This window comes from Mchenga conophoros, linkage group LG22 (assembly GCF_057382185.1).
Source record: "Mchenga conophoros isolate Kocher_MC1m ecotype Shallow Benthic linkage group LG22, M_conophoros_male_GT1.1, whole genome shotgun sequence".
Taxonomy (NCBI): Eukaryota; Metazoa; Chordata; class Actinopteri; order Cichliformes; family Cichlidae; genus Mchenga; species Mchenga conophoros.
Genome location: NC_140546.1, coordinates 38,426,451 through 38,451,898, shown reverse-complemented (window position 1 = coordinate 38,451,898; position 25,448 = coordinate 38,426,451). Strand labels below are relative to the sequence as shown.

At 43.0% G+C, this 25,448-nt stretch overlaps 2 protein-coding genes across 3 annotated transcripts; both read right to left on the bottom strand.

Annotated features, from left to right (window-relative positions):
- Window positions 1–166: 166 nt before the first annotated feature.
- On the bottom strand, window positions 167–12,448 carry LOC146549914 (uncharacterized). 2 transcript variants are annotated; one of them, XM_085262225.1, is made up of 8 exons: window positions 12,261–12,448; window positions 10,092–10,436; window positions 9,558–9,671; window positions 8,681–9,022; window positions 6,546–6,606; window positions 2,812–2,862; window positions 1,722–1,772; window positions 167–1,448 (listed from the first exon to the last, which is right to left on the bottom strand). In XM_085262225.1, exons 1-8 carry the CDS (start codon window positions 12,319–12,321, stop codon window positions 1,403–1,405), a joined length of 1,071 nt encoding a protein of 356 aa, XP_085118351.1. In that variant the 5' UTR covers window positions 12,322–12,448; the 3' UTR covers window positions 167–1,402. The 2 variants fall into 2 exon arrangements, with proteins under 2 accessions (XP_085118351.1, XP_085118350.1); XM_085262224.1 differs by lacking the exon at window positions 12,261–12,448 and having other exon boundaries at window positions 10,092–11,604.
- A 3,128-nt stretch (window positions 12,449–15,576) lies between these two features.
- On the bottom strand, window positions 15,577–24,075 carry LOC146549913 (uncharacterized). The gene is made up of 9 exons (XM_085263218.1): window positions 23,033–24,075; window positions 19,345–19,386; window positions 18,978–19,250; window positions 18,656–18,892; window positions 18,362–18,559; window positions 17,387–17,455; window positions 17,200–17,223; window positions 17,052–17,096; window positions 15,577–16,170 (listed from the first exon to the last, which is right to left on the bottom strand). The coding sequence occupies exons 1-9, from the start codon at window positions 23,145–23,147 to the stop codon at window positions 15,935–15,937; spliced, it is 1,239 nt and encodes a 412-aa protein (XP_085119344.1). The 5' UTR covers window positions 23,148–24,075; the 3' UTR covers window positions 15,577–15,934.
- Between the last annotated feature and the right edge of the window lie 1,373 nt (window positions 24,076–25,448).

The following is a 25,448-nucleotide window of genomic DNA, read 5'->3' as shown; positions in this document are numbered from 1 at the left end:
CAGCAGGGGGCAGCACAGAGCTGTTCTCATGTTTGAGTGTTCAAATACAGAAGCTGATCAGTCCGCATCCTGGACTAACAGCTTTATTTTTGTTGGTTTGACTCTGAACATGTTAAAACACTGACTTTTATTTTGGAGGAGACACAGGAAGGAAAACTTTCTCTGTAAAGTCAGCTTTATTGTTATCAACAACATATGTGTGTCGTAACCAAAGTTCTGCATGGGTAAAAAAAATCCAGACACATAAAAACATGAAACATCCATCTATTCTCTTCCACTTATCCTTTTCAGGATCACGGGGGTCCGGAGCCTAAAGCTGTTTTAAGTTGAGAGGTAGTGCACAACCTGGACAGGTCACGAATCTGTCGCAGGGCTAACACAGAGACACAGACAACCATTCACCCTCACATTCACACCTACGGGCAATTTAGGCTACGTCCACACTAGCCCGGAGAGATGTGAAAATGGCATTTTCTTCTGAAAACGCTCCGCGTCCACTCTAGCGTTTTCAGTCGTTTTCACAGAGCTGTGCATCCACATTGAAACAGCCAAAAACTTTTACATTCCAGTCCTGTGCATGTGTGAAACACAAGACAATTTGGCCTGCCTCATTTCTGTCTGCTGCTTATTTACTTTCCGGCTCTTTGAAACGTTGCGGCAAAATGTCGAGGAAAAGCACAGAGTTTTTTAAATTGACTAACAATGAGGTGAAGTTGTTGCTGCGAGTAACAGAAAAGTACAAAGTAAAATGCGTCATCGTTTTCAAAAGTCTCTGTTTTTGCTGTCCACACTGCGACGCAAACGCACTGTCTTCAAATGTATTCGTTTTCGATAGCGTTTTCAAAATGCTGCATTTTCCTTTGGGGGAAATGCCATCTCAGTGTGGACGGGAGGCCAACACAGAGAGAAAACGATGCGTTTTAAAATAAAAACACATTAGTGTGGACGTAGCCTTAGTGTTACCAGTTAACCTAACCCCACTAAGTGCATGTCTCTGGACTGTGGGAGGAAACCAAAGTACCAGAGAGAACCCACACAGACATGGTAGAACATGCAAACTCCACACAGAAAGACCTGATGGTGGAGTCGAACTCAGGACCTCCTTCTGTGAAGCAACAGTCCTAACCACAGTGCTGCCTTAAAAACCTGAGACAAGATGAGAGATTTCAAGAAAGGAAAAAACAGGAGAGAATCTGAGTTAGAAATAACACACATAAAAGTAGTCAGAGGTCATTGTGGTTTAAATCCAGGGAGTAGTTTAAACAGGTCTCTGATGTTGGGGAGGTCTTGTTGTGGAGGGGCAGTCACAGTAAAGACCCCGCCTCTTCTGTGCTTTAATCTGGAGCTCAGCAAAGTGACGAGCATTTGGTTCTTCTATTTTTCATCGTCCCTCAACACATCACTATGGTTGACCATTCAGCAGATGAATTTCTTCAGCATTCTCCTCTCTGTGTAGACAGACAGACGCAGACTGAGCTCTAGACTCTACAGCTTAACCATGAGTCTAAACTAAACCTGCAGGTCCTCTGGTGTCCAAAAGAGGCAGCAGTGAGTCAGAAAAGTCTCAGCTTTAGCACAGTCGTATATATATCTACAGCAGTGTTTATCAGAGACACTGGACTTCGTGTTTTGCATCCATGAAACACAACAAGCTGACAGACGGTTTCATCTTCATCCTCCAGCTCCTCCTCCAGTTTCAACTACATAAACATCAGACTCACCCATCTAAGTTCTCCAACATCACAGGAGCATTTTCACCTTCCAACTCATTTCTGTGAAGACAGAAGACAGACAGTCACAGGTGGATCCAGACTGAGGATCTCTGCAGTGTTTGGACCTGAGCTGGACAAACTCAGCTTAAACCTGCAGTTCCCCTGACATCCAGCAGAGGCATCAGTGAGTCAGGATGAAGTCTCAGCTTTGGCATAGTCGTATATCCGGTCTTTAAGCGATGACCTGATGAACCATGCTTCCACGCCCAAACTACTCTGCGTTTATTAAGGCTGTTGTGTTTTTAACATTTTTTAAGGTTTTGTATTTTGTTTTATGGTACTGTTCACTGTCGGCCTTTCTCGGTTTTCATCATCACTATTCATTTTAAACCACAGTTTTTAAAACCTTACGATGTAACTACAACCCAGCCCATGCAGCAGTATATTAATGACTAACATCGTATTGTGGATGGATTATCTCAGTTGTTCTCCTGACTGAAGTTTGGTCCGTTTACAGCATCCAGCCATGCGATTGCATTTGTCTCTAACCATCGGGAACCCTCACGTTAACTTTTAATCGTGTGGAAAAAAGTTAGCATTCATCCTCCAGCTTGACTGTCCTAATCATGCTAAACATAGCTGTGTAGCTAGACACAACATAACACATCATTATATACCACCTAGCCTAACTTCCGTAACCCTACAAATGTCATTGCTGTTTAGTTTTCTGTCTTCATTTATGTCTGAAGTGATAGCAGAGCTGTACGTTTTAATTTTACAGAAATCCCTCAGTCAAAACATGCTATATTATGTTTAAATGGAAACTAGCAAGTTAATTTCCTGTTGACTTCTAACTCTGTTAAATTTAATAGATCTTGTTTTCATGGATGCCTGGATGTTAAACTTAATTGTTACACCTGGTAAAGCAGGCACACTGAGGGCCCGGAAATGGCTAATGACGTCAGACTTAAAGACAGGACAGCTGTGTTTATCAGAGACACTGAACTTCCTGTTTTACAACCACGAAACACGAGAAGCTGAACAGATTGTCTCTTCACTCAAAATCTTCCACTTTAAACAACATACACATCAGACTCACCCATACGTGTTCTCCACCATCTTAGTTAATGCGTTACTTAGCCTCCACATGCTGTTGAGACAAAAGACAGACAGTCACAGTTGGATCTAGACTGAGGATCTCTGCAGTGTTTGAATCTGAGTCGGATAAACCCATTCTAAACCTGCAGTTCTTCTGGTGTCCAGCAGTGAGTCAGTCCTAATAGACCAAATAAACATGTTTACAGTACTGAACTAAGGGGTGTGGCCTCTTTGACTGACAGGTAGATGGACAGGATACAGGTTCATTCCTCTACTGCTACTAACCAAACCTAAAAGGTTGATTCTGTGATTGTTCATGATTCAACCTCATGTCTGAGCTCTGATTGGTCCACTAAGAAGGAAGTTCCTTAGTCTGCTCTATTGAAAAAAATTAAAGTCTCTTATTTCCTTTGGACAGACGGCTTACACCACACACACCCACTGCACTCCTCCATATCAGCACACAAAAGTATTACTACATACCGTACTTTTCGGACTATAAGTCACACGTAAAATCCTTTAATGTTTTCAAAAATCTGTCAAAATGTTTTAGTACAACTTTGGTAAGCTACGAAGTCACACCACTTGATGGATTGTCGGAGCATTACGGCTACCATAGTCAGGAGTCTTACGGAGTAATATGTACCGTGCTTATCTGACTGTTGTTGTTTCACTTAATACACCTTATAGTCAGAAAATCAAGTACATAGATTAATAAAATGTTATATAGATTATTTAAAGTAAATAAATTAAACATACATTCATGCCCCCCCCCCAGGACAAGTCAGCAGTGATTATGTTCAAAACTTGGTCGAAGCTGGTTTTATTCTTGCTCTCAAACCGTCTTGGACTCTGTGGCTCCTTTAAAAACCAGGCAGCCCAAGGCTAAACCTGAGCCTTGGTTTAATGAGAGCACTCGTGCTGTTAAGAGGGAATGTCATCGAGCAGAACAGAGGTGGAAAAAGGGTAAACTGCAGGTGTCATTTCAAATTCTCAAAGACTGCTGGCATCGCTACCAGAACACTGTTAAATATTATTTACTAATTAATACTTAATACTAATAATTAATAATAATAATTATTATTAATTATAATAATACTCCACCAAATGTCTATTTGGAAGTTTCTCCTGATATTTGCAGTAATTTTCTGAACTTTTTATTTTTTATATTTTATAGGTCTTCACCAGCAGGGCTATTATCACAGCTCCTGACTCTGACCCCTCTGTCTCTGTCCCTCGCAGTGCTGTTTTTACTCAGTTTGATCTTGTGACACTCTCCTCTTTAGAGGATGTGGTTCGCCATATTTGTCACGGTCGCAGTGGCAGACCGTGTGGAGAGTGTGTTGAGGACCCAGGTGCGAACACAAGTGAGGATACGGGAGTGCACTTAAACAAAAGCGAGCCTTTTATTGTGGCTGATGATCACGAAAGAAACAAACAAGAATGAGGGCAGCACAAGAGCAGGAACTAAACAAACCTAAACTGGGAACAATCTATGCTATGGCTGGGGATACAAAAGACTGGGCATGGAAACACGGAGGGTGGGAACACAGACGACGCGACACAGACTACATGAAACACAGAGACTAAATACACAAGAGGGATGATCAGGGGAAGTGGCCACCCATGGGAGCACAGCTGACACAGATAAACATAACAAGACATGGCAGGAGTAAACAACACTGACGGGAGACTGTCAAAGTAAAACAGGAAGTACACAGAGGTGCAGACCGGAGGAGAGAGAGAGCACGGGCATAGTGGGCTGGGGAAACATGGAATGAAACACAAGGAGGGGAGACGGGGGCTCTCAGATACATAGAGGGGCACACAGGGGATAAAAGTCACAAGAGGAAATCAAATAAGGAACAATACACAAAAAGACATGAATACTAAGACTGCTGGGCCAACATGGCCCAGGATCATGACAATATTAAGCCCGCAGGTTCCCCTCAGGATCCTTTTCCTCCACAATTTTTAAAATAATTTTTCCTAGTATAGAGCAGTATGTCCTTGACATTATTAACAGCAGTCTGACTTCTGGTGTGGTTCCTGCAAATTTCAAAACCTGGCCTTGATCACACAGTTTTAGCTAATTATAGGCTTGTTTCCAAGCTGCCTTTACTTTCCAAGGTTTTAGAGAAATTGTTTTTAGTCAACTGAAAGATTTTCTAGATGATAATGGCATCTTTGAGGTTTTTCAGTCAGGTTTTAAAACCCTTCATAGCGCAGAATCTGCATTATTAAGGGTTTGTGGGGTGGCTGTAGCTCAGGCGGTAGAGCAGGTCATCTACTGATTGGAAGGTTGGTGATTCAATTCCTGGCTTCTTCTAGTCTGCATGCCAAATATCCTTGGGCAAGATACTAACCCCAAATTGCAGCATCCCACAGGGCTCAATTTTAGGGCCACTGCTCTATTTACTGTATTTATTGCCTCTGGGTTCCATCTTTAGAAGGCATGGGATCTCATTTCATTGTTATGCCAAATTTATTTGCCACTCAAGCAGATGGATGGCATCTCTGTAAAACCTCTCATGACATTCCTAGATGACATTAAAACTTGGTTGGCTCTGAACATTTTTAAATTTTAATGACAAGAAAACAGAAGTGATGGTGTTTGGACCCAGTGGTCCCTGTGAGTCGTCCTCTGTGATTTGGGACGCCTGGAAGTCTATTTTAAACCTGTTGTTTGGTTTTACCACCATTCACCAGTGTGTGAATGGGTGGATGACTGGATGTGTAAAGCGCTTTGGGGTCCTTAGGGACTAGTAAAGTGCTATACAAATACAGGCCATTTACCATTTGCCATTTAAGTTGGACAGTTATTTTAAATTGGACGACCAAATTTGCTTTGCTTAGGCTGCTTCCCCCGCGACCCAGCCTCGGATAAAGCGGATGAAGATGGATGGATGGATGGACAACCAAATTAGAGCAGTGGTGAAGTCTAGTTTTTATTATTTAAGGCAACTGGCAGCAGTAAAATCTTTTCTTTCTAGGAAGCACTTTGAAACAGTGATCCATGCTTTTATTTCTTCCCGCCTGGACGACTGTAACTCACTCTATGTGGGGGTCAGTCAGTTGTTGCTCTCGGGTCTGCAGCAGGTTCAAAATGCGGCTGCACGACTCCTAACAGGAACTTGTAAAAGAGAGCATATAAGCCCTGTCTTAGCCTCACTGCACTGGCTGCCTGTGTCTTTTAGAGTTCATTTTAAAATTCTCATGTTTGTTTTTAAATGCTTTTACAATCTTGCCCCGCCTTACCTCTCTGAGCTTCTTCATCCCCACATACCCTGTCGGTCTCTCAGGTCAGCTGACCAGCTGCTCCTGGAGGTACCGAGATCCAGGAGGAAGCTCAGAGGGGACAGGGCCTTCTCTATCGTGGTTTCAAAATTATGGAATAATTTGCCCTGCACGTTAGAGAAGCCTCTTAACTGTCCACTTTTAAATCACGTCTTAAAACCACTTTTATTCTTTGGCTTTTAAACTCAGTGAGACTTAGTTTCTCTAATGAATTATTTTACTTTGTATTTTATTTGGCTTTTATTTATATCTTATGTCATTTTGTTATTTAGTTCCAATGTACAGAACTTTGTGTCAGCTGTGATTGTTTCAAAGTGTTTTTTAAGTAAATATGATGATGATGATGTGAACATGTGTCCACAGAGGGGAAGGAGTCAAACATCATGACTGTGAGAATCATTCATGACAAACCTTCAGATAAACTCACTGAACACTTACTTTTCTTCAGTGTCGAGGGTTCTCCTCTCAGACAAGCCTGTGATGATTTTCCACCAGGTCTCTGCAGAGGACAAACACAGCAGTGACATCATCAACATGAGAGTGATGAAGAACAGCTGAGGTCAGATCCATAATCTCAGGTGGAAACACACACTTCGGCTGTGTCCCAATTCAGGGTCTGCAGCCTTAAAGGCCACATTTTAAGGCCGATTACATCAGAAACGCGACGAAGGCTGTCCCAATTCAAAGGCTGCTCGAAATGCGTCCTTCATTGCCCTGAATTTTAAGGATGGGTCTGTGTATCCTTCGTTGCCCACCATAGCCCAGACTTCATAGCGCGGCGGTGGGTGTGGATAATTTTGCCGGAAAAAAAACGTGCATGGCTGAAGCAGGGCGGCCGAAGAGTAAACTTTCAAAAGTAAGTACTGAATATTATGTCACTTATTTATGTGCAAATGTTTAATAATGAAGAACATTAAAACATTGCTGTTGGCCACATGTCGGCAAAGTTATGTGACATTAGTGATGTTTGTGGGGCGACCGTAGCTCAGGGGGTTGGGAAGCGTATCTGTAACCGGAAGGTCGCCGGTTCGATCCCCGGGCTCTCTGTCCTGGTCGTTGTGTCCTTGGGCAAGACACTTTACCCTACCGCCTACTGGTGCTGGCCAGAGGGGCCGATGGCGCAATATGGCAGCCTCGCTTCTGTCAGTCTGCCCCAGGGCAGCTGTGGCTACAACCGTAGCTGCCTCCACCAGTGTGTGAATGCGAGAGTGAATGAATAGTGGCTTTGGGTGCCTTGAAAAGCGCTATATAAATCCAATCCATTATTTGTACTAACTTGGTTTTAAAGCCTTTACTTTAAAATATACGCCGTTCAATAGTCGACCTTAATCTTACAGAGAATGTGATGATTTTGTGGATAATTAAAGTCATATATCCACAAACACATCAAGCTGAAAGTGTGGAGCCTGTGGAGACGGCTTATGGTTGAGAAATGAACATTCAATGCACGGGCGACAGATCTGGTTGACATTCCTGCTGTCAGCATGCCAATTGCACGCTCCCTCATTGCTTGTGGCATCTGTGGCATTTTGCTGTGAGACAAAACTGCACATTCCAGGGTGGCCTTTTGTTGTGGGCAGTCTGAGGTACACCTGTGCACTACTCATGATGTCAGATCAGCATCCTGATGTGGCACACCTGTGAGGTGGGATGGATTATCTCAATATAGCAGATGTGCCCACTACCACACATTTGGACTGATTTGTGACCACTGTTTGGGAGGGATGGTTATATTGTGTATCTGGAATGAATTTTAGGTCTCTACGTCCATCCCATGGGGAATGGGAGCAGTAACAAAGGTGCTGCGTTTATATTTTTGTTGAGTGTATATTATAATAATCTGACAATAACTATAATATTGGCCAAATTATATTTACATTACCAAAGTGAAATGACTTTAGTCTCATGAACAACATTAACTAATTGTTATTTACTAGCTTAAACTGACTGTTCAGTACAGAAATGAAGCCCAACTATCATGTTTTACAGTCCCGTGGTCTCAGCCACAGATATTCAACTGATCAAAGTGATGTCATTAAAAAAATGAATGAACAAAAAATATTTTTTCTCCTTCATTTCTTTCAAACAATGCTGTATGAAACGTTTCTCGTGGTTAGTATCATGGTTGCTAGGCAACCTGAGCAGCATGATGAAGGCCAGACCGTCCCATTTCACAAGCCTCTCACTTCCGGCTTTAGCGGTCTTTGAGTACGTGGCCCTTGTGACCCGTTAGGGCTGCGTACTCTAAGGCTGCAGACCCTGAATTGGGACACAGCCGTCCTCCTTCATCTTACCCAGCATCCTTCACTCACTCACTCTGATCCGTTTTCTGTGTACCTCTCCACTTCCTGTGTTTCCTTCACAATAAATGCAGCAACCAAACAGATTCTAAAGTGTTTCTGTGAATGTCAGTGACTGATCAGAGTCATAATATTAATAATAGTAATAATATCACAGGTGCGTGCAGGTTAATGTGGATGAGCAGTGTTATGACGGTGACTGTGTGTGACTGCAGTGACACTTCATTTTCTGTTTGTCTCAGCTCAGTCTACCTCACAGTCTGTCATACTGACCTTTGACCCACAGCACCACTACTGTCACTTTAATGGGTTTTCCATCCTGGCCGTAGACGACAAACAAGTAAACACCTCCATCATCACAGCGAGGCTTCATCAGAGTCAGGGTGAAGTCTCCTTCAGTCAGCTGATCCATCTGTACACGACCTTTATAAACAGGACCAGACTCGAGCTTCCACTGACCCGTCTGATCCTTCACACACTCACAGATCTCTCCATGTTCGGGTTGTTCACGTGTCCACTTCACTCTGACAGCAGCAGGCGGAACTTCACTCTTATTCCAGAGCAGTTTGATATACTCCGCCCCCTCTGTCACCTTCTCTGCTTTCAGCATGGAGACTGAGAGAAGAGAGCAGAGCTGTGACACTGAACATGAGCTCACTTGTTACAGTACCTGTGTGAGCCTGAAACAATGAGCTGATACATTCACCTCCATCATGTAAAAAGGCTGTTACCATGACAACACCTCAGCTGTCTCTATGGATTACACACTGACAGCTGCCATCCATCAGCGTAACAGTCTGTGACTAAAGGTCACACAGACTACATATTTTAACAGAAAGTTCACATTTAGTTTAAAATGAGCTCTTATTTTGTTATTTTTCTTTGTGTTCTGTGTTTTTTTATTTTATTTTGAAAGTTTCCTGTGTTCTTCCACACACCTCTGCGCTTAACATAGTTCAGAGGTGTGTGGACAGCTGATGGAACATCCTCAGCATCATCAGTTATTAGTTTCAGGGATGTTTGGGACCTGCTGCTGTTTGTGGCTGATTCCAGATCAGCAGTTTAAGGACGTGTGAGGTAAAAGGTTGCAGACATCAGCATTAACATACTGGAGGTGAAGGTCAGTGAAGTTACTGTGTCACACACTAACCTGCTCTGTTCTTTACTTTATTATTTGCATGGTACACGAGGGCACCAAAGATAACAGCCAGGAGGAGCACAGGAACCACGAATGCCACAACTATGGGCCAGCGGGGAGGAGGTTCTGTAACACAAACACAAGATCATCCAACATGTTCAATGACATGATTACATGAATCTGTTATTAATATTTTACCTGTGTTACTCAGAGCATCATCAGGTTACTCTGTGGTAAGAACTGAACCACAGGCCGCAGGGTTCAGACACTGTAAAACTCTCTGAGTTTAAACTCTGAGGTTTCGGCCTCACAGAGTGATGTTAGTTTAAAGTTAATGAGGTTCAGTCTGAGCACAAACACACATAAAAGACTAAAGGTCTGTGAAACCAGATGACCTCAGAGCACACACCTTATTATTAGAGCAGATAGGAACCTCTGTGACAGAAACACTCACATCTCACTTTACTTTAACTGAACATGTTCATGCATGAAGTCTGTGTGGACCTCAGGACCTCTGCAGTTGACCTCTGACCTTTGTCCACTCACCTGAGACCTTCAGCTGCACATGGATCTCCTTCAGATTGTCTCCAGTCTTGCGGGCGGTGCAGGTATAGGTTCCACTGTCAGAGACTGTGGGGTTCCTCAGAGTGAGGCTGAGGTCTCCAGTCTGCAGAGCGGTGGCTCTCATTGATGTTCGACCGAGGTAACGAAGGTTTTGGTTTGTAAGATCGTCACTGCTCTGCACACGCTTGTGGACCATTGGGATCGTGAACTCATCACGGTTCCACACCACAGCTGTGGAGTCACTGGAAACATCAGCTGGTACCTGACAGGGCAGCAGGACAAACTCCGCCCCCTCATACACCTGCACCCTAGATGCATGCTGGGAAACTGAGGAGAGAAAGAAACAGCTTTCAGCAGTTATGTGAGCTTTGTGTTGGACATGAACACAGAACCAGCAGAGTGGCCTTTTTAACCTGTTTGGACTCAAACCTGAACACTCAGTCAAACAACACTCAGACCACGTTACATGAAACACACTGATGATGATGATGTTCCTTGAAGCAGAATCTGTGAGCTCCATTAAGCCCACACATTTTAGTCATATGATGCAGTCATGTGACCAATTAAACTAAGATAGTGGAGGGCATTATACAGCAGTTGTTTTGTTTGACAGCCCTGTTAAAGATTAATATTAGTCTGTACGTGCTCCAGAGAGCTTTTCTTCAAATTCTTTAATTCTCACTCACTTTTGCAACTTTGTACTTTTGTGTTACTTGCAGAAACAACTCCACCTCATTGTTAGTCCATTTAAAAAACTCGGTGCTTTTCAAAGAGACTTTTCAACAGTCGCAAAGTAAATAAACGGCAGACAGAAATGAGGCAGGCCTAATCTTCTTGCGTTTCACGCATGCGCAGTACTGGAACATAAGCGCTTTCAATGTGGACGCGCAACTCTGTGAAAACGACTGAAAACGCTAGTGTGGATGCAGAGCGTTTTCAGACGAAAACGCTGTTTTCAAATCTATCCGGGCTAGTGTGGACGTAGCCTTAGTCTAAGGAGCGTGGAAAGAAAAGTGGCTGGACTTCTTTACGTTTCTTGTGACCGACATCTGTTTGACCTCGGCTTGTTTGATTAGGTAGAGGATCATTAGGGGGTCCATGTCCCTCTTGGGGGGACACTCCCCTAGGGCTTAAATCTGGGACCCTCGACCAATTGATCGTAGAACTGAAGAAGCTTCTTGGATGACAGGTGAAAAGTCTTCAAGCAACTTAAAGAAGTCCAGTCTCTCCCAAGCTCCTTAGATTCAGTGGGCTGGTTTCAGTCATTATGCCAATCCACTGTTTATAAGGTTGGGGAAATCTGCAGTCAGCTGAGACCGAAGACGTCACCTGGATCAGTGATGAAATGTTTCTCCCACTGAAAAGATCCAGATGAACAGAATCAACCTTTTGGGATTTACCTACATGGATCATTGAGAATAAGAACAAGACAAATTTGTTATTAATAATTACTGACTGATTTAAAATGTCCTTAAATTATTTTCCAGTATATTTCTAAACCCTGAACAATCCATTCATTCAGCTAACCTGCATTCATATTTAAACTAATTTGGTTCTGTACTTCAGATTTATAGTAACTATTTAAAACAACCATAACTTCACTAAACCATAAATGCAGTAAACCACTGTAAAAACTAAAATTTGAGATTCTCCAAACTTGTTTCTGTTTCTTGTCAGTGTGGCTCAGCTTACAGTCCTGTTACCAAACAAGTTTTATTGACAGTCCTGATCTGTGGATTCTTGTCACGCATCACTGACAGACAGACACGCGGAAGCATCCTGCCCTCAGCATGCGCACTAACTTTGTCAAAAACTGCATCAATCTTAGTAATAATATGATCTATTTTACGGCAAAATACGGAAGTTTGTTCAAATTTAATGTTTACGGCACAGCAGAGTCTCAGCTGCTCGTTATTCGAGGTTTGTGTGTCGAGTGTCAGCGCGATTACGTTCAGACACGTCAAAATGAAAGTAAACTTAAGATGACTCCATTGAATCCATTTCCCTGTCTCACCTTTACCTGTGTGCCTACATTTACTCTACACTGTCACGCTGACTTTCAAAGACACTGCAGTAAAGTACACAGTGTAAAACTCCCCACATCTCTCCCCGCAACCAGCAGGTTTATTCACATAGGTACGCGCAGCTTACCTGTACAGTCCAGATGTCGCAACAAACAGAAGAGAAACACAGAGAACGGTGATTTTAACATCCTCTCCTTCTCTTCTGCGACACTTTAACTGTTTTAGTTTCCTGGTCAAACTTTCTTTGCTGATAAAGGACATCAGCAGCTATTTAGAGCTGGTACGTTCACCTCAGAGTTTTCTTAGTGGCACTCCCTCCACCTGTAAAAGGTGCTGTGCAGAAGTCGTTGCAGGAAAACCTTTTGCAGCGGATGAACTCGCTCTACCTGTCAGTTTAGTTTAACCGGATTTCTGTGATTGTTCAGAATGTGTGTTGGGTTACACCTAAATAATAACACAGATTGTCTTATATATATATATTTATATGAGACAGTGATTCAGAACATCATTGTACTGGTAACCAGCTGTTTTTAACAGTCATGGTATTAGATTATTAGATTATTGTTAGATAATCATTAGAGAATCACACGTGATCAGCTTATCACGACCAAAGTAACTGACTTTAAATGTTAGTATTATAAAAGCTGTCGGCATTAAAAATAGACATAACAGTGATATTGTGAATAGCAGCGTATCAACAGCAGTATATCAGCGTATCTTTTATTTTGATAACTAAATATAATCATAAAAAAGTTTATGATGTGTTTAAATGTTCAAAAATGCACAATAATGGTTCAAATACAGAGAGAAACTATTTAAAATGTGTTCACATATTCGAAGTTGTATTGTTTACGCTTTAAGTGGAAGAGGTTGTATTCATACAAATGCGTGTAATGCACAGCTGGAGTGGCCAACGGACATAATGGGCATTTGCGTGGTGGGCTGGTGTTTTGTTTTTTTTAATGGTATAAACGATGCTGGATTGGCCAATTGGTCCCAATCGACTCTGGGCTGGACCCATTACAGCCGAGGAGGTGTTCCACCTTTGGGCAACAGCTTTGAAAGCAATCTTATCGCAGACAAACAGAAGAAAGGGAATCGTCCTGCATTCAGAGAAAATATTACACATTTCGTATTGAGCTGAAAAGAAATACAGTTTGTCCCGTCCTTCAGCTAGAATGGAAAAAGACACAAAGGTGGAGTTATTCTGGTTCTTTACGCTGCGGCTGCCTCTCCTTCTCTCCCCTTCCCTCTCCTGTTGCTACTTCAATCATGAAACTGATCAATGATCAGCTGATCGGCTTTTCTCTCTTGTTTGTTTATCGCCCACTTTGCGCCAGAAAGAGGAAACCAGCGGATGGCCAGGATTACTGAAATTGGAGACTCGGCTTCGCACCCTTCATTCACCCGTAGCTAGCCAGGCCCCTGTAGCTGGTGCAGCCAAAGATAGCGTAGGCCCCGCTAGCTGTTCCCCGGCAGACCCCAAGCAGCTGGGGAAAGAGGGCGGCTAGGGGGACGGTGAGGAGGAAGCATAGTCCTAAACAGAAGCCCCACCAACCTGTTCATGTGTCTAACCGTTTTTCACCAATCGGTGACACACCCGCCGGGGGTCAAACTCTGGTAATTGGTGATTCTGTTCTCAGACATGTGAAACTAGAGACATAGTCAATTGTCTTCCAGGGGCCAGAGCAGGCGACATTGAAGGAAATTTAAAACTGCTGGCTAAGGGTAAACGTAAATACAGTAAAATCATAATTCACGTCGGCAGTAATGACACCCGGTTACGCCAATCGGAGGTCACTAAAATCAATATTGAATCGGTGTGCAACTTTGCCAAAACAATGTCGGACTCTGTAGTTTTCTCTGGTCCCCTCCCCAATCAGACCAGGAGTGACATGTTTAGCTGCATGTTCTCCTTAAATTGCTGGCTGTCTGAGTGGTGTCCCAGAAACGATGTGGGCTTCATAGATAATTGGCAAACCTTCTGATGGAAACCTGGTCTTGTTAGGAGAGACGGCATCCATCACACTTTGGATGGAGCAGCTCTCATTTCTAGAAATATGGACAAATTTATTAAACCCCCAAAATATGACTATCCAGAGTTGGGACCAGGAAGCAGAGTTGCAGTCTTACACGCCTCTCTGCAGCTTCTCTCCTCCTGCTACCCCCCCCAAAACCCATCTCCATAGAGACTGTGTCAGCTTCCAAACAGACAAAAAACAAACTAAAAACCAACAAAAACAACTTAAACATTAAAAAATCACAAAGAAAGAACAATACAGTATCCACATCTGAACCAAAGAGTAAAACAGTGAAATGTGGATTATTAAATATTAGGTCTCTCTCCTCCAAGTCTGTTAGTACATGACTGAATAATTGATCAACAAATCGATTTACTCTGCCGTACAGAAACCTGGTTGCAGCAGGATGATTATGTTAGTTTAAATGAATCAACACCCCTGAGTCAGTCTTAGTTTGACATTGTTGCACATTCTTGTCTCATATACGCTGAGTGAACTGTGGAGCACAACACTAACTAATAGTGCTGTCAATTCTGTCAATAAAAGCGTTGTTTTCCATGCATACTCTTCACCCCTGTGTGCTGTCTCCATCTGAGTCCATACGTCTTAGCCGTGACAGTGATGTGTGTGGTTTAGACTCACAGCCTTCTTATTGATATTTTGAAGTGCCCTTCATTATTTTCTTTAATTGGCATGTACTAAAGCTCTGGTGGCTCCAGCCATAGTTTTATGCCTCTATCCTGCATGTTTACCTTTAGGAGTTTGTTTTATTGGAGCTCTCAAAGCAATAGTTGATGATTTTACCTCAGCGTTTGTCCACAATCAGCCAACCTAGTTGATAGGATAACTAATCTCTTTATTTTTGTGAGACCGTTAGATTTCCAGAGACATAAGAGTTTGTTAGCACCGTTAGTTTCCATCCTTCTATTTACTTCACCAGAGACACTGGTTTAGGTTTTCAGATCGAGAGCGTTTATCCCAAATGTGATGTTTCTGTATTGTATGTACGGTCGGCAAGGTCAGTCTCTTAATTGCCCCTTGGGGATAAATAAAGTCTTCTGAATCTGAATTGCTATACCGTCTCTTTTTTATTCTTTGTTTAGCCTGTTTTAATGTGCATGGGGTAATCCTGGATCACCACTGCGCCTAGTCCCTGACTAGCCTCTCAATCGAACAAGGTCCTGCACCCACAAAATGGAGAGAAAGATCTGACACCGTTACTTGTTATGCTGTTATTAACACATTGACTATGTGTTAATAGACCTCTCTGCACTGTACGAACAACCTGCCACTGAACATAACAGAGACACTGATGATGCTTCAAACACTCCAACACACATGCACATCTGTACAAAATCAGTCGTAGAGACTTTGTGTTATAAATCAGACACAGACACACAGTTTCTGTGTGCCTGTGTCTGCCTTTTATGTTGATATTAACAGAATATCTTGTGTATGACAGCCAGCTTTCAGGTTAGAAGCTGTAAAACGACATAATCCAGCTACTTTTTGTTCAGCAGCTTTACCAAAGAGATTTCTGATGAAGATACACTCATGCTAGCAAAGGTGAGCTCAGCTAATGACTCTACAAGAAGCTGAAGGCAGAAAAACCCTTTAAGATGTTTGATTGCTCATACACAGCCCAGCAGAGGTTGGAGTCATTTAAAGAATTCACCTTCAGCAGCTACACATCAAAGTTATGAACACATGAATCCAGGAACACTCAAGAACATCCACCATGAAAGCAAACACAACTTCATCGTAAAACAGCCTCTGCAGCTCAGAAGGCATGCTCAGTGGTGATAATAGCAGTAACATCATCACACTTTTCATCCAATTGCTGCAAACGTTGACCTCCATCACGCTGGGTCATCTCCATGGAAACAGGTTGTTTGTTCCGTGTCTTCCTGCTACAGCAGATGGACAGCAGCAGACCAGTGGAGATGCAGTACAGACAGAAGACCACTAGATGGCAGAAGAGTCTAAGCACAGACTCAGAAAAAAGAAGTGGAGGACCTAAAGGAGAAAGACATAGAGGAAGAGTCAAGAGACTCAAAGCCTTGACTTATGTTTCTAATGTCAAATTAATTTACAAAATTCATTACTTTTTCAAGAAATGTGTACATCTGGGATGTGTTACAGATTGTTTATCTGAATCTATCCATCCATCACCGATTCTGTTCATAATTTTCTAAGGACAGGATTTCTAGGTGCAGCCAAGTGGCGGAGGGATTTCAGTTACGTGGCCTCAGAATCTCATCTCTGCCCCAAGTGGAGGAGTTTAAGCATCTCGGAGTCTTGTTCACGAGTGATGGGAGAAGGGAGCCGGAGATCGACAGACGGATTGGTGCTGCGGCCGCAGTGATGCAGACACTGCACAGGTCCGTCGTGGTGAAGAGAGAGCTGAGCGAAAAAGCAAAGCTCTCAATTTACTGGTCAATCTACGTCTCTACCCTCACCTATGGCCACGAGCTGTGGGTAGTGACCAAAAGAACGAGATCGCGGATACAAGCGGCAGAAATGAGCTTCCTCCGAAGGGTGGCTGGCCTCTCCCTTAGAGATAGGGTGAGAAGTTCAGCCATCCGGGAGGGGCTCAGAGTAGAGCCGCTGCTCCTCCACATCGAAAGGAGCCAGCTGAGGTGGTTCGGGCATCTGACAAGCATGCCTCCTGGGCGCCACCTGGGTGAGGTGTTCTGGGCATGTCCCACCAGGAGGAGGCCCGAGGCAGACCCAGGACACGCTGGAGAGATTATATCTCTCGGCTGGCCTGGGAACGCCTTGGTGAAGATGGAACTTCTTTTCTTTCCAAGCTCCTTACACCACAATGAACTGGATGACTGAGAACCGTCACAGACACATAACCAGAAAAATAATTGAATGTTTTTACTGTCACTCACCTATAGAAAAAATTAAAAAAAACCTGACCAGCAGCACACACACACCTGAAACAGAAGGACACGGGTCACTAAAGGTGAGAGATCACTAAAGTTCACCAAAGGTCAGAGGTCATGATGAGGACAGACAGGTGTAGGAATATCAGCTCACCTGCAGCAGTCAGCAGAAACAGGCCTGAAAACGAAGAACATACTGATCAGAGATCAAATTTTCACATGACCAAAGAGAACCATTCATACTGCAGTGATTGGTTACTGTTCCCACACATCAATAATCCACAGCGCCCTCCAGTGGTGGAAACACAGATGATACGTGAAGAAACATGAACGAGACTCACAGAAGAGGGAGACGCTCCGTCTCAAACAGCCGTCACCACCACACCTCCACAGGTCTTCTCCCCGAGCTCCTACATTACACAGAGTCTCATCAGCACAGGAGGAGTTCCTAATAAATTAACTAATAATTTATGGCAAAAGGGTGGGATTAAATAGGTGTCTACTTCTTCCCACTCCCGTTCAACATGTAAATGAATCAGAACGGTAGCAATATTGAAATGTATTGACTTTTGTATAGAATTTTTTCACCCTCTTATTTTCTTTACTAAATGTACCTGAATATTTTTTTTACATGTTTGAAATAAATTAACAAACAAACAAACAATCATCATCTTCATCAGCACAGGAGGAGCTCTCCACTGACGTTAATTAAACCACCGCAAAAGCACCAAAGGAGGAAACAACTCACTGAGGATTATTAAACATTAGGTCTCTCTCCTCCAAGTCTCTGTTAGTACATGATTTTATAAATGATCAACAAATCGATTTACTCTGCCTTACAGAAACCTGGTCACAGCAGGATGATTATGTTAGTTTAAATGAAGCAGCTGAGTCATTCTAACTACCAGAAACCTCGATTTCTCAAAATGTAAAAGAACCATGTTAATGACAGACCAACTCTTGTTCTTACATATATCATAAAAACTGAGCAGTATTCCCTAAAAAGCCTCTTTTTTCTTATCATTATCTGGCCTTATTTTCATACACTAAATTATATAAAGGTGCTGTGTTCCGTTGGAGGTTTCTTCCTGGGAGTTTTTCCTCCCACTGGGAGTCAAATGATTGTTGGGATTTCACTGTATGTATTATTGTAGGGTCTACCTTACAATATAAAGCACCTTCAGGAGACAGTTGTTGGGATTTGATGCTGTGGAAATAAAACTGAATTGAATCAAATTGTTTAATTCAAATATACAGTTCATTCTAAATTAATTTTTTAAAGTGACAGGACTTTTACTTCTGTCCAGGTTTATCACCTTTTATTTCCCTGCAGAAGAACAGAACTCCACCCACAACTAGAACCAGGAGAACCACAGAGACGAGACTTGCTACAACTGTGACCAGGAGAGACGGAGGAAGGGAGGGGGAGGCTGGGTGGTGAATGGAAAGAGTAAAAAAAAGAGGAGAGTTTACAGGAGGAGAGGAGGGAGATGGTGTTTGAGGAAGATGAGGATCTGCAGGAGAGATGATGAAGATGATTCAGTCACTTTATTATCAGCTCAGCAGATTAATTCATGGCTTTAAACAGGAAGTGATGTCAGTGATCTGACCTCTGACCCTCAGAAAGCTCTGAGGAGACTTTCCACCGTCATCAGTAGAGCACCAGTAGAGGCCTTCATCAGACTGCTGGATGTTAGTGATGCTGTGCTCTCGTTTAGGACCAACAGAACTTCCTTTGATGGAGAAATAACCCTGAACTGTGCCACCATTCCTTTGTCTGCAGCGCAGTGTGACATCACTTCCTGTCCTCACAGGAAGTGCAGGAACCTCAAGGATAAGATGTTTTTCTGACCAATGGAGACAAACAGAGTTAATGAGAGTAGAGTCATATCCAGATGCTGTACCAGCAGATGGAGCAGTGAGTTTGTGTACCAGTTACAGTGATGTTGATCTGATCACTCCTCTGTCCAGAACTGGTTTCACACCAGTAACTTGCAGAGTCTGGCTCGGACATGTCTGAGAGGATGCAGGTGTAACTTTTAAACTCCCCAAAGCCTGCAGCTGCTCCACAGTCCTCAGTAAGTCCTCCTCTGGTCCTCTTCACTGTCCATCCATCAACTATCTGTCCATCATCAACACAAGTCAGATACACTGAAGAAGGTCCACTGAAGAACTGCTGAAGGTTTGGGCTGACAGACAGAGACACTGGAGGACACACACACACACACACACACACAGAATAAATGTATTTGTGTTCTTGTTGGAGTCTCACTGAATGTTTTCACTTCCACCAACTCACCTGCAGAAACAGTCAGTGCAGACTGCAGCAGCACACACACACCTGTAACAGGAGGACAGAGGTCACTGAGGGTCAGAGGTCACTAACAGGCAGACCACAGTTGGGACCCAGAACCTGTTACACAAGGGTCCAAAGACAAAACTAAACCAGATTTTTAAACGTGCATTCAACTAATGTGACTAACGTGGACCTGAAGACGCACCTGCAACCATTGTTTACACACAGAGAGAGACTTTAAGATCTGTGACACAAACATTATATTAGTACATGACTTAATAATTGATCAACAAATTGATTCACTCTGCCTTACAGAAACCTGGTTGCAGCAGGATGATTATGTTAGTTTAAATGAATCAACACCCCCGAGTCATTCTAACTACCAGAAATCTCGAAGCACAGGCCGAGGGGGAGGTGTGGCAGCAATTTTTCCACACCATCCTATTAATTAACGAAAGACCAAGACAGACTTTCATTTGAAAGCCTGATGCTTAGCCTCGTCCACCCCAGCTGTAAAACTCAGAAACCAGTCTTACTTGTTATCATCTATCATCCACCTGGGCCTTACACTGAGTTTCTCTCTGATTTCTCTGACTTTTTATCTGATTTAGTGCTCAGCTCAGATAAAATAATTATTGTGGGTGATTTTAACATCAATGTAGATGCTAAAAATGACAGCCTCAACATGGCATTTAATCTGTTATTAGACTCAACTGGCTTCTCTCAAAATGTAAAAGAACCCACCCACCACTTTAATCACACTCTAGATCTTGCAGGACTGCAGGAATGTCTTAAAGACATAAAGACCTGGATGGCCTCTAACTTTCTGCTTCTTAATTCAGATCAAACTGAGGTTATTGTACTCGGCCCTGAAAATCTTAGAAATATGGTATCTAACCAGATTCTTACTCTGGATGGCATTACCTTGGCCTCCAGTAACGCTATGAGGAACCTTGGAGTCATTTTTGACCAGGACATGTCCTTCAACGCACATATTAAACTAATATGTAAGACTGCTTTCTTCCATTTGTGCAACATCTCTAAAGTTAGAAATATCCTGTCTCAGAGTGACGCTGAAAAACTAGTTCATGCATTTATTACTTCCAGGCTGGACGACTGTAATTCATTATTATCAGGATGTCCTAAAAACTCCCTGAAAAGCCTTCAGCTAATCCAAAATGCTGCAGCAAGAGTCCTGACAGGGACTAGAAAGAGAGAGCAGATTTCTCCTGTTTTGGCTTCCCTTGACTGGCTTCCTGTTAAATCCAGAATTCAAAATCCTGCTTCTCATATACAAGGTCTTAAATAATCAGGCCCCATCTTATCTTAATGACCTTGTAGTACCATATCACCCTATTAGAGCACTTCACTCTTGCACTGCAGGCTTACTTTTTGAGATTTGCTTGTTATTGCATATAACCTTAAAAATATTCAGCAGTAGATCAGAGGTATGATCTGCAGTAGAGGAAAGCATTTTGCAATTTGGCATAATTTGTGAAAGTTTAAATTTCTTCAGTATTGAACAGCAGAAATTTGGCGAAGTTATTTTTGAAAGAAAAACAGGCAACAACACTGTACACAACGGTAGACTGGTGCATAAGAAGCAGAAAATAATGCAGAAAACAGAGATATGGGTACACTGGGAGAGAGAAGGGCAATAGAGCTGTGGAGGAGTTAAAAACTAAAGTAGGAGGCAATCCATGACGATGTTTTTCAAATCTGAAGCGTAGTTTTGATCTTTGTTTGCTACTGATTCGGTGAATTTTGGTCAGACTGATGAAACCTGCAGCTTCAGAATCTGTGAGATGTCGTCTTTCAGCACCCACCAGTATGTCCGCATATGTGGCGCAAAAGTGAATGGGGGGATCCGTGCTTTGTGTTTACGTCTTTGTGTGAAATCAATTACCTGCTCTTATTTGCTGTTTTACCTGTTTGGTGGTTGTTGAAATAGTTTGTGAGCTTTAACCTGAGATTCTAGCAAAATATATCTATATTTAAAAATCGATTCGGGATTTAATGGATCTATATCACGTTATTCAACCTAAAATTAATTTGCATTGGAGAGAGTTTTTAAACAAACCCCTACTATGCCGTGTCAAGTGAAAATCTTGTCTGAATTTTGCTATGTTCCTTTGGTGATAAAAGGCAGTCCTTGTTGTCTTTATGGAGAGCTTTCTTAAAACACGCCATTTCCTCTCCAGCTTACGAGTCATCTGCTTTAGGGTACGTGTTTGAGAATTATACCACAGAGGCAGGTACTTGAGGCCTTAGATTTCACTGGAGCTACAGTATCCAGAGTCGTACATAGTGAGGAGGTAAAATTATTAACAAGATAATCGGCCTCTGTTGGAGTAGCATTCAGATAGCTGCTCTGCTCTATGTTGGTACAGGGCATTGAAGATGATAACAGTGGGTGGATTATATTCTTAAACTTAGTTACAGCGCTTTCAGAAAGACATCTACTGTGATAAAGTCTACTCTCCACTGCTGTGTAATCAATTATTATAAATGTAAATGTTATCAGGAAATGATCAGACAGGAGAGGGTTTTCAGGAAACACTGTTAAATGTTCAGTTTCTATGCCATATGTTAAAACGATGGGGGAACAATGGATTTAAACTAACATAATCATCCTGCTGCAACCAGGTTTCTGTAAGACAGAGTAAATCGATTTGTTGACCAATTATTAAGTCATGTACTAACAGAGACTTGGAGGAGAGATACCTAATATTTAACAATCCACATTTCACTGTTTTACTCTTTGGTTCAGATGTGGATCCTGTATTGTTCTTTCTTTGTGTTTTTTTGTTTAAGTCATTTTTGACTGGTGCAGATGTGGATACTCCATAGAAGCAAGATGGTCTAGGGAGATACATGGTCATAATAGATGGGGGAACGTGGAATGGCACACACAAGGGGAAGACATGGGCAAAGAGGAGGGAAATAAGGCACAAGGACTAACACACATAAACATAGACACACAGCAGGGGACACAGAGGGAAAAGACACAACAGGAATTCTTAAAATTCAAGAATCTAAACAGGAAATGAAAGAATAACTAATACCATAAATGAATTTGAACATAAGCAATAATACAAAATATTACTATAACACAAGAAACTTAAAATGCTGGGTCAAAAGGACACAGAACCATGACAATTTCTAGAAATGAGAGCTGCTCCATCCAAAGTGGGATGGATGCCGTCTCTCCTAACAAGACCAGGTTTCCTCCAGAAGGTTTGCCAATTATCTATGAAGCCCACATCGTTTCTGGGACACCACTCAGACAGCCAGCAATTTAAGGAGAACATGCGGCTAAACACGTCACTCCTGTGAATTTAATTAGCGAGTACACACAGTGTCCTTTGGGTGAATCACGTGAAGTTGTGACACCCAAAGGGACCGGGAAATAACAAAGGTTTGCAGTTTAGAGGACAATATCAGCAATATAAATTTAATCTGTGTAATATACTGTGATATTGATAATTGAGCTATTTTGATATATTCCGTAACTTTGCCATATATTGTATTATTTAATTAATTTTAGTCAGTTACTTTTCTTGTCGACTTGAGCAACTATTACCACATAATTTCCTCAGGGATTAATAAAGTATTCTAATTAGGTCAGCTTTGCTGTGTTTCAGACTGAGCTGCTGTGAACATCTATCCTGGAAACAAATGAGGGACTCACCGAGGAGGACGCGCAGAGGGGCCCACTTCATGGTGTCTGGATGTCGACTGGGCATGTGTGGTCTGAGCAGCAGACAGAGACCTCGGGCTATGATTTCATCACTTCCTGTTGTCATGTCTCTACATCAGCATGCTGCTGTGTGTCCGGCTCACAGAGGTTCTTCGTAAAGTCCATCACAGCTCCATGAAGCTCAGAGAGGAGAGGCTGACTCTGCTCATTATGGAGTTACAGCAGAGGACAAGCTGCTGTCACAGCCATCCACACAGAGCTCATCCACTCTTTCAGCTCATCCAGCTCTGGTTAACTCTGTCATTGGAGCTGAAGGAGCTCCAGAGTCACAGACTGGCCTCACTGACTGATTTACTGATGCTCTCAGGCTGTTTACACATAACTGCAGCCTTGAACGTGAGTTTAATGAGACAATACAAATGTTCATGTTGTTTAGTGGAGATATTCAAACAGTAGTCCACAGTCTGTGTGAGAGTAAAGCAACTTATAGTTCCTGTACAGACAACACGTCTCACTGTTTCCTGCTATGTGCAACTTCACACCTTTTCCAGACTGGGTAATGGGGGGTTTGGGTGCTGCATGGGATGCACACTCTATGCATCTCACGATGCACTGATTGTTTCTTCTTCACTCCCTACATTTTTATACACATCTCTGCATTTAAGTTTAAGTTATTATTATTAATCTCTCTTCCACAGCGTGTCTTTGTCCCGTCTTCCTCTCCTCACCCAAACTGCTCTCTCGGATGGCCATCCATTTATACTCAAATTCACAACTATAGACAATATATAAAACAATATATAAAAGACAATATATAAAACGAGCTGGCCCCAGTGTTTTCTGGAATTTTCAACTCCTCACTGCAGGCATGTCATGTGCCTGCCTGCTTCAAGTCCTCTACCATAATCCCTGTCCCCAAGAAACCTAGGATCACTGGACTAAATGACTACAGACCCGTGGCTCTGACATCTGTGGTCATGAAGTCATTTGAGCGCCTAGTTCTCTCCCATCTCAAGACCCTCACGGCCCCCCTCCTGGACCCCCTGCAGTTTGCATATAGAGCCAACAGGTCTGTAGACGACGCCATCAACATGGCCCTACACTTCATCCTGCAGCATCTGGACTCCCCAGGAACCTACGCCAGGATCCTGTTTGTGGACTTCAGCTCTGCCTTCAACACCATCCTTCCAGACCATCTCCGAGGCAAGCTTTCCCAGATGAATGTGCCTGATCCCACCTGCCGGTGGATCACTGACTTCCTGACGGACAGGAAGCAGCATGTGAGGCTGGGAAAGAATGTCCCGTACTCCCGGACCATCAGCACCGGCTCCCCTCAGGGCTGTGTTCTTTCTCCTCTGCTCTTCTCCCTGTACACCAACTGCTGCACCTCCACCCACCAGTCTGTCAAGCTAATCAAGTTTGCAGATGACACCACCGTTATTGGGCTCATCTCGGACGGGGATGAGTCTGCCTACAGGAGGGAGGTTGAACGTCTGGTGTCCTGGTGCAGCCACAACAACCTGGTGCTGAATGCCCAGAAGACAGTGGAGATTATTGTGGACTTCAGGAAGCACACAGCCCCACTCCCCCCCATCATCCTGACTGACACCCCCATCACCTCTGTGGACTCATTCCGCTTCCTGGGTACCACCATCACCCAGGACCTGAAGTGGGAGCCCACCATCACCTCCGTCATCAAGAAAGCCCAGCAGAGGATGTACTTCCTGAGGCAGCTGAAGAAATTCAACCTGCCAACACGGACGATGATGCAGTTCTACACTGCAATCATCGAGTCCATCCTCACCTCCTCCATCACCGTGTGGTACGCTGGAGCCACTATCAGGGACAAACAGAGACTGCAGCGTGTTGTGCGCTCTGCTGAGAAGGTGATTGGCTGCAGACTCCCATCTCTGCAGGACCTGTACACCTCCAGGACATTGCGGCGTGCAGCTCGGATCTCAGCTGACCCTTCTCACCCTGGACACAGTCTGTTTGACCTGCTCCCCTCAGGCAGGAGGCTCCGGTCCATTCGCACCAGAACCTCTCGCCATAAGAACAGTTTCTTCCCCTCTGCTGTTGGACACATGAACAATAACCATATGACTGTTCCCGCCACTAACACATGACCCTACGCTGTGTCACTGCATCATTCCATGTTTGGCACTGATCACCACCTGCACTCATGTATATATCTTTCTACGTAGCACTCTTAATTCTTATTCTCATGTATATATCTCATGTATATCTCATGCACATATCTTTCTACGTAGCACTTTTAATTCTTATCCTTACTTTTATTTTTTCATGTCTATTTAAGCGCAATTTATGACACTATGTTTGCACTGAAGCACCGCAGCAATTTCCTAATGTTGTAAACCTGCTCAACATTTGGCAATAAACCCCTTTC

Coding starts and splice junctions, on each gene's coding strand:
- LOC146549913 (XM_085263218.1), bottom strand. CDS start 23,147: ATGACAACAGGAAGTGATGAAATCATAGCCCGAGGTCTCTGTCTGCTG. Junction 18,893..18,977: donor GATCAACATCACTGTAACTG/GTACACAAACTC, acceptor TCCATTGGTCAG/AAAAACATCTTATCCTTGAG. Junction 18,560..18,655: donor GAGCTTTCTGAGGGTCAGAG/GTCAGATCACTG, acceptor TCTCTCCTGCAG/ATCCTCATCTTCCTCAAACA.
- LOC146549914 (XM_085262224.1), bottom strand. CDS start 10,629: ATGGAGCTCACAGATTCTGCTTCAAGGAACATCATCATCATCAGTGTG. Junction 9,023..9,557: donor TAAAGTAAAGAACAGAGCAG/GTTAGTGTGTGA, acceptor CTCTTCTCTCAG/TCTCCATGCTGAAAGCAGAG. Junction 1,773..2,811: donor ATGGTGGAGAACACGTATGG/GTGAGTCTGATG, acceptor CTGTCTTCACAG/AAATGAGTTGGAAGGTGAAA.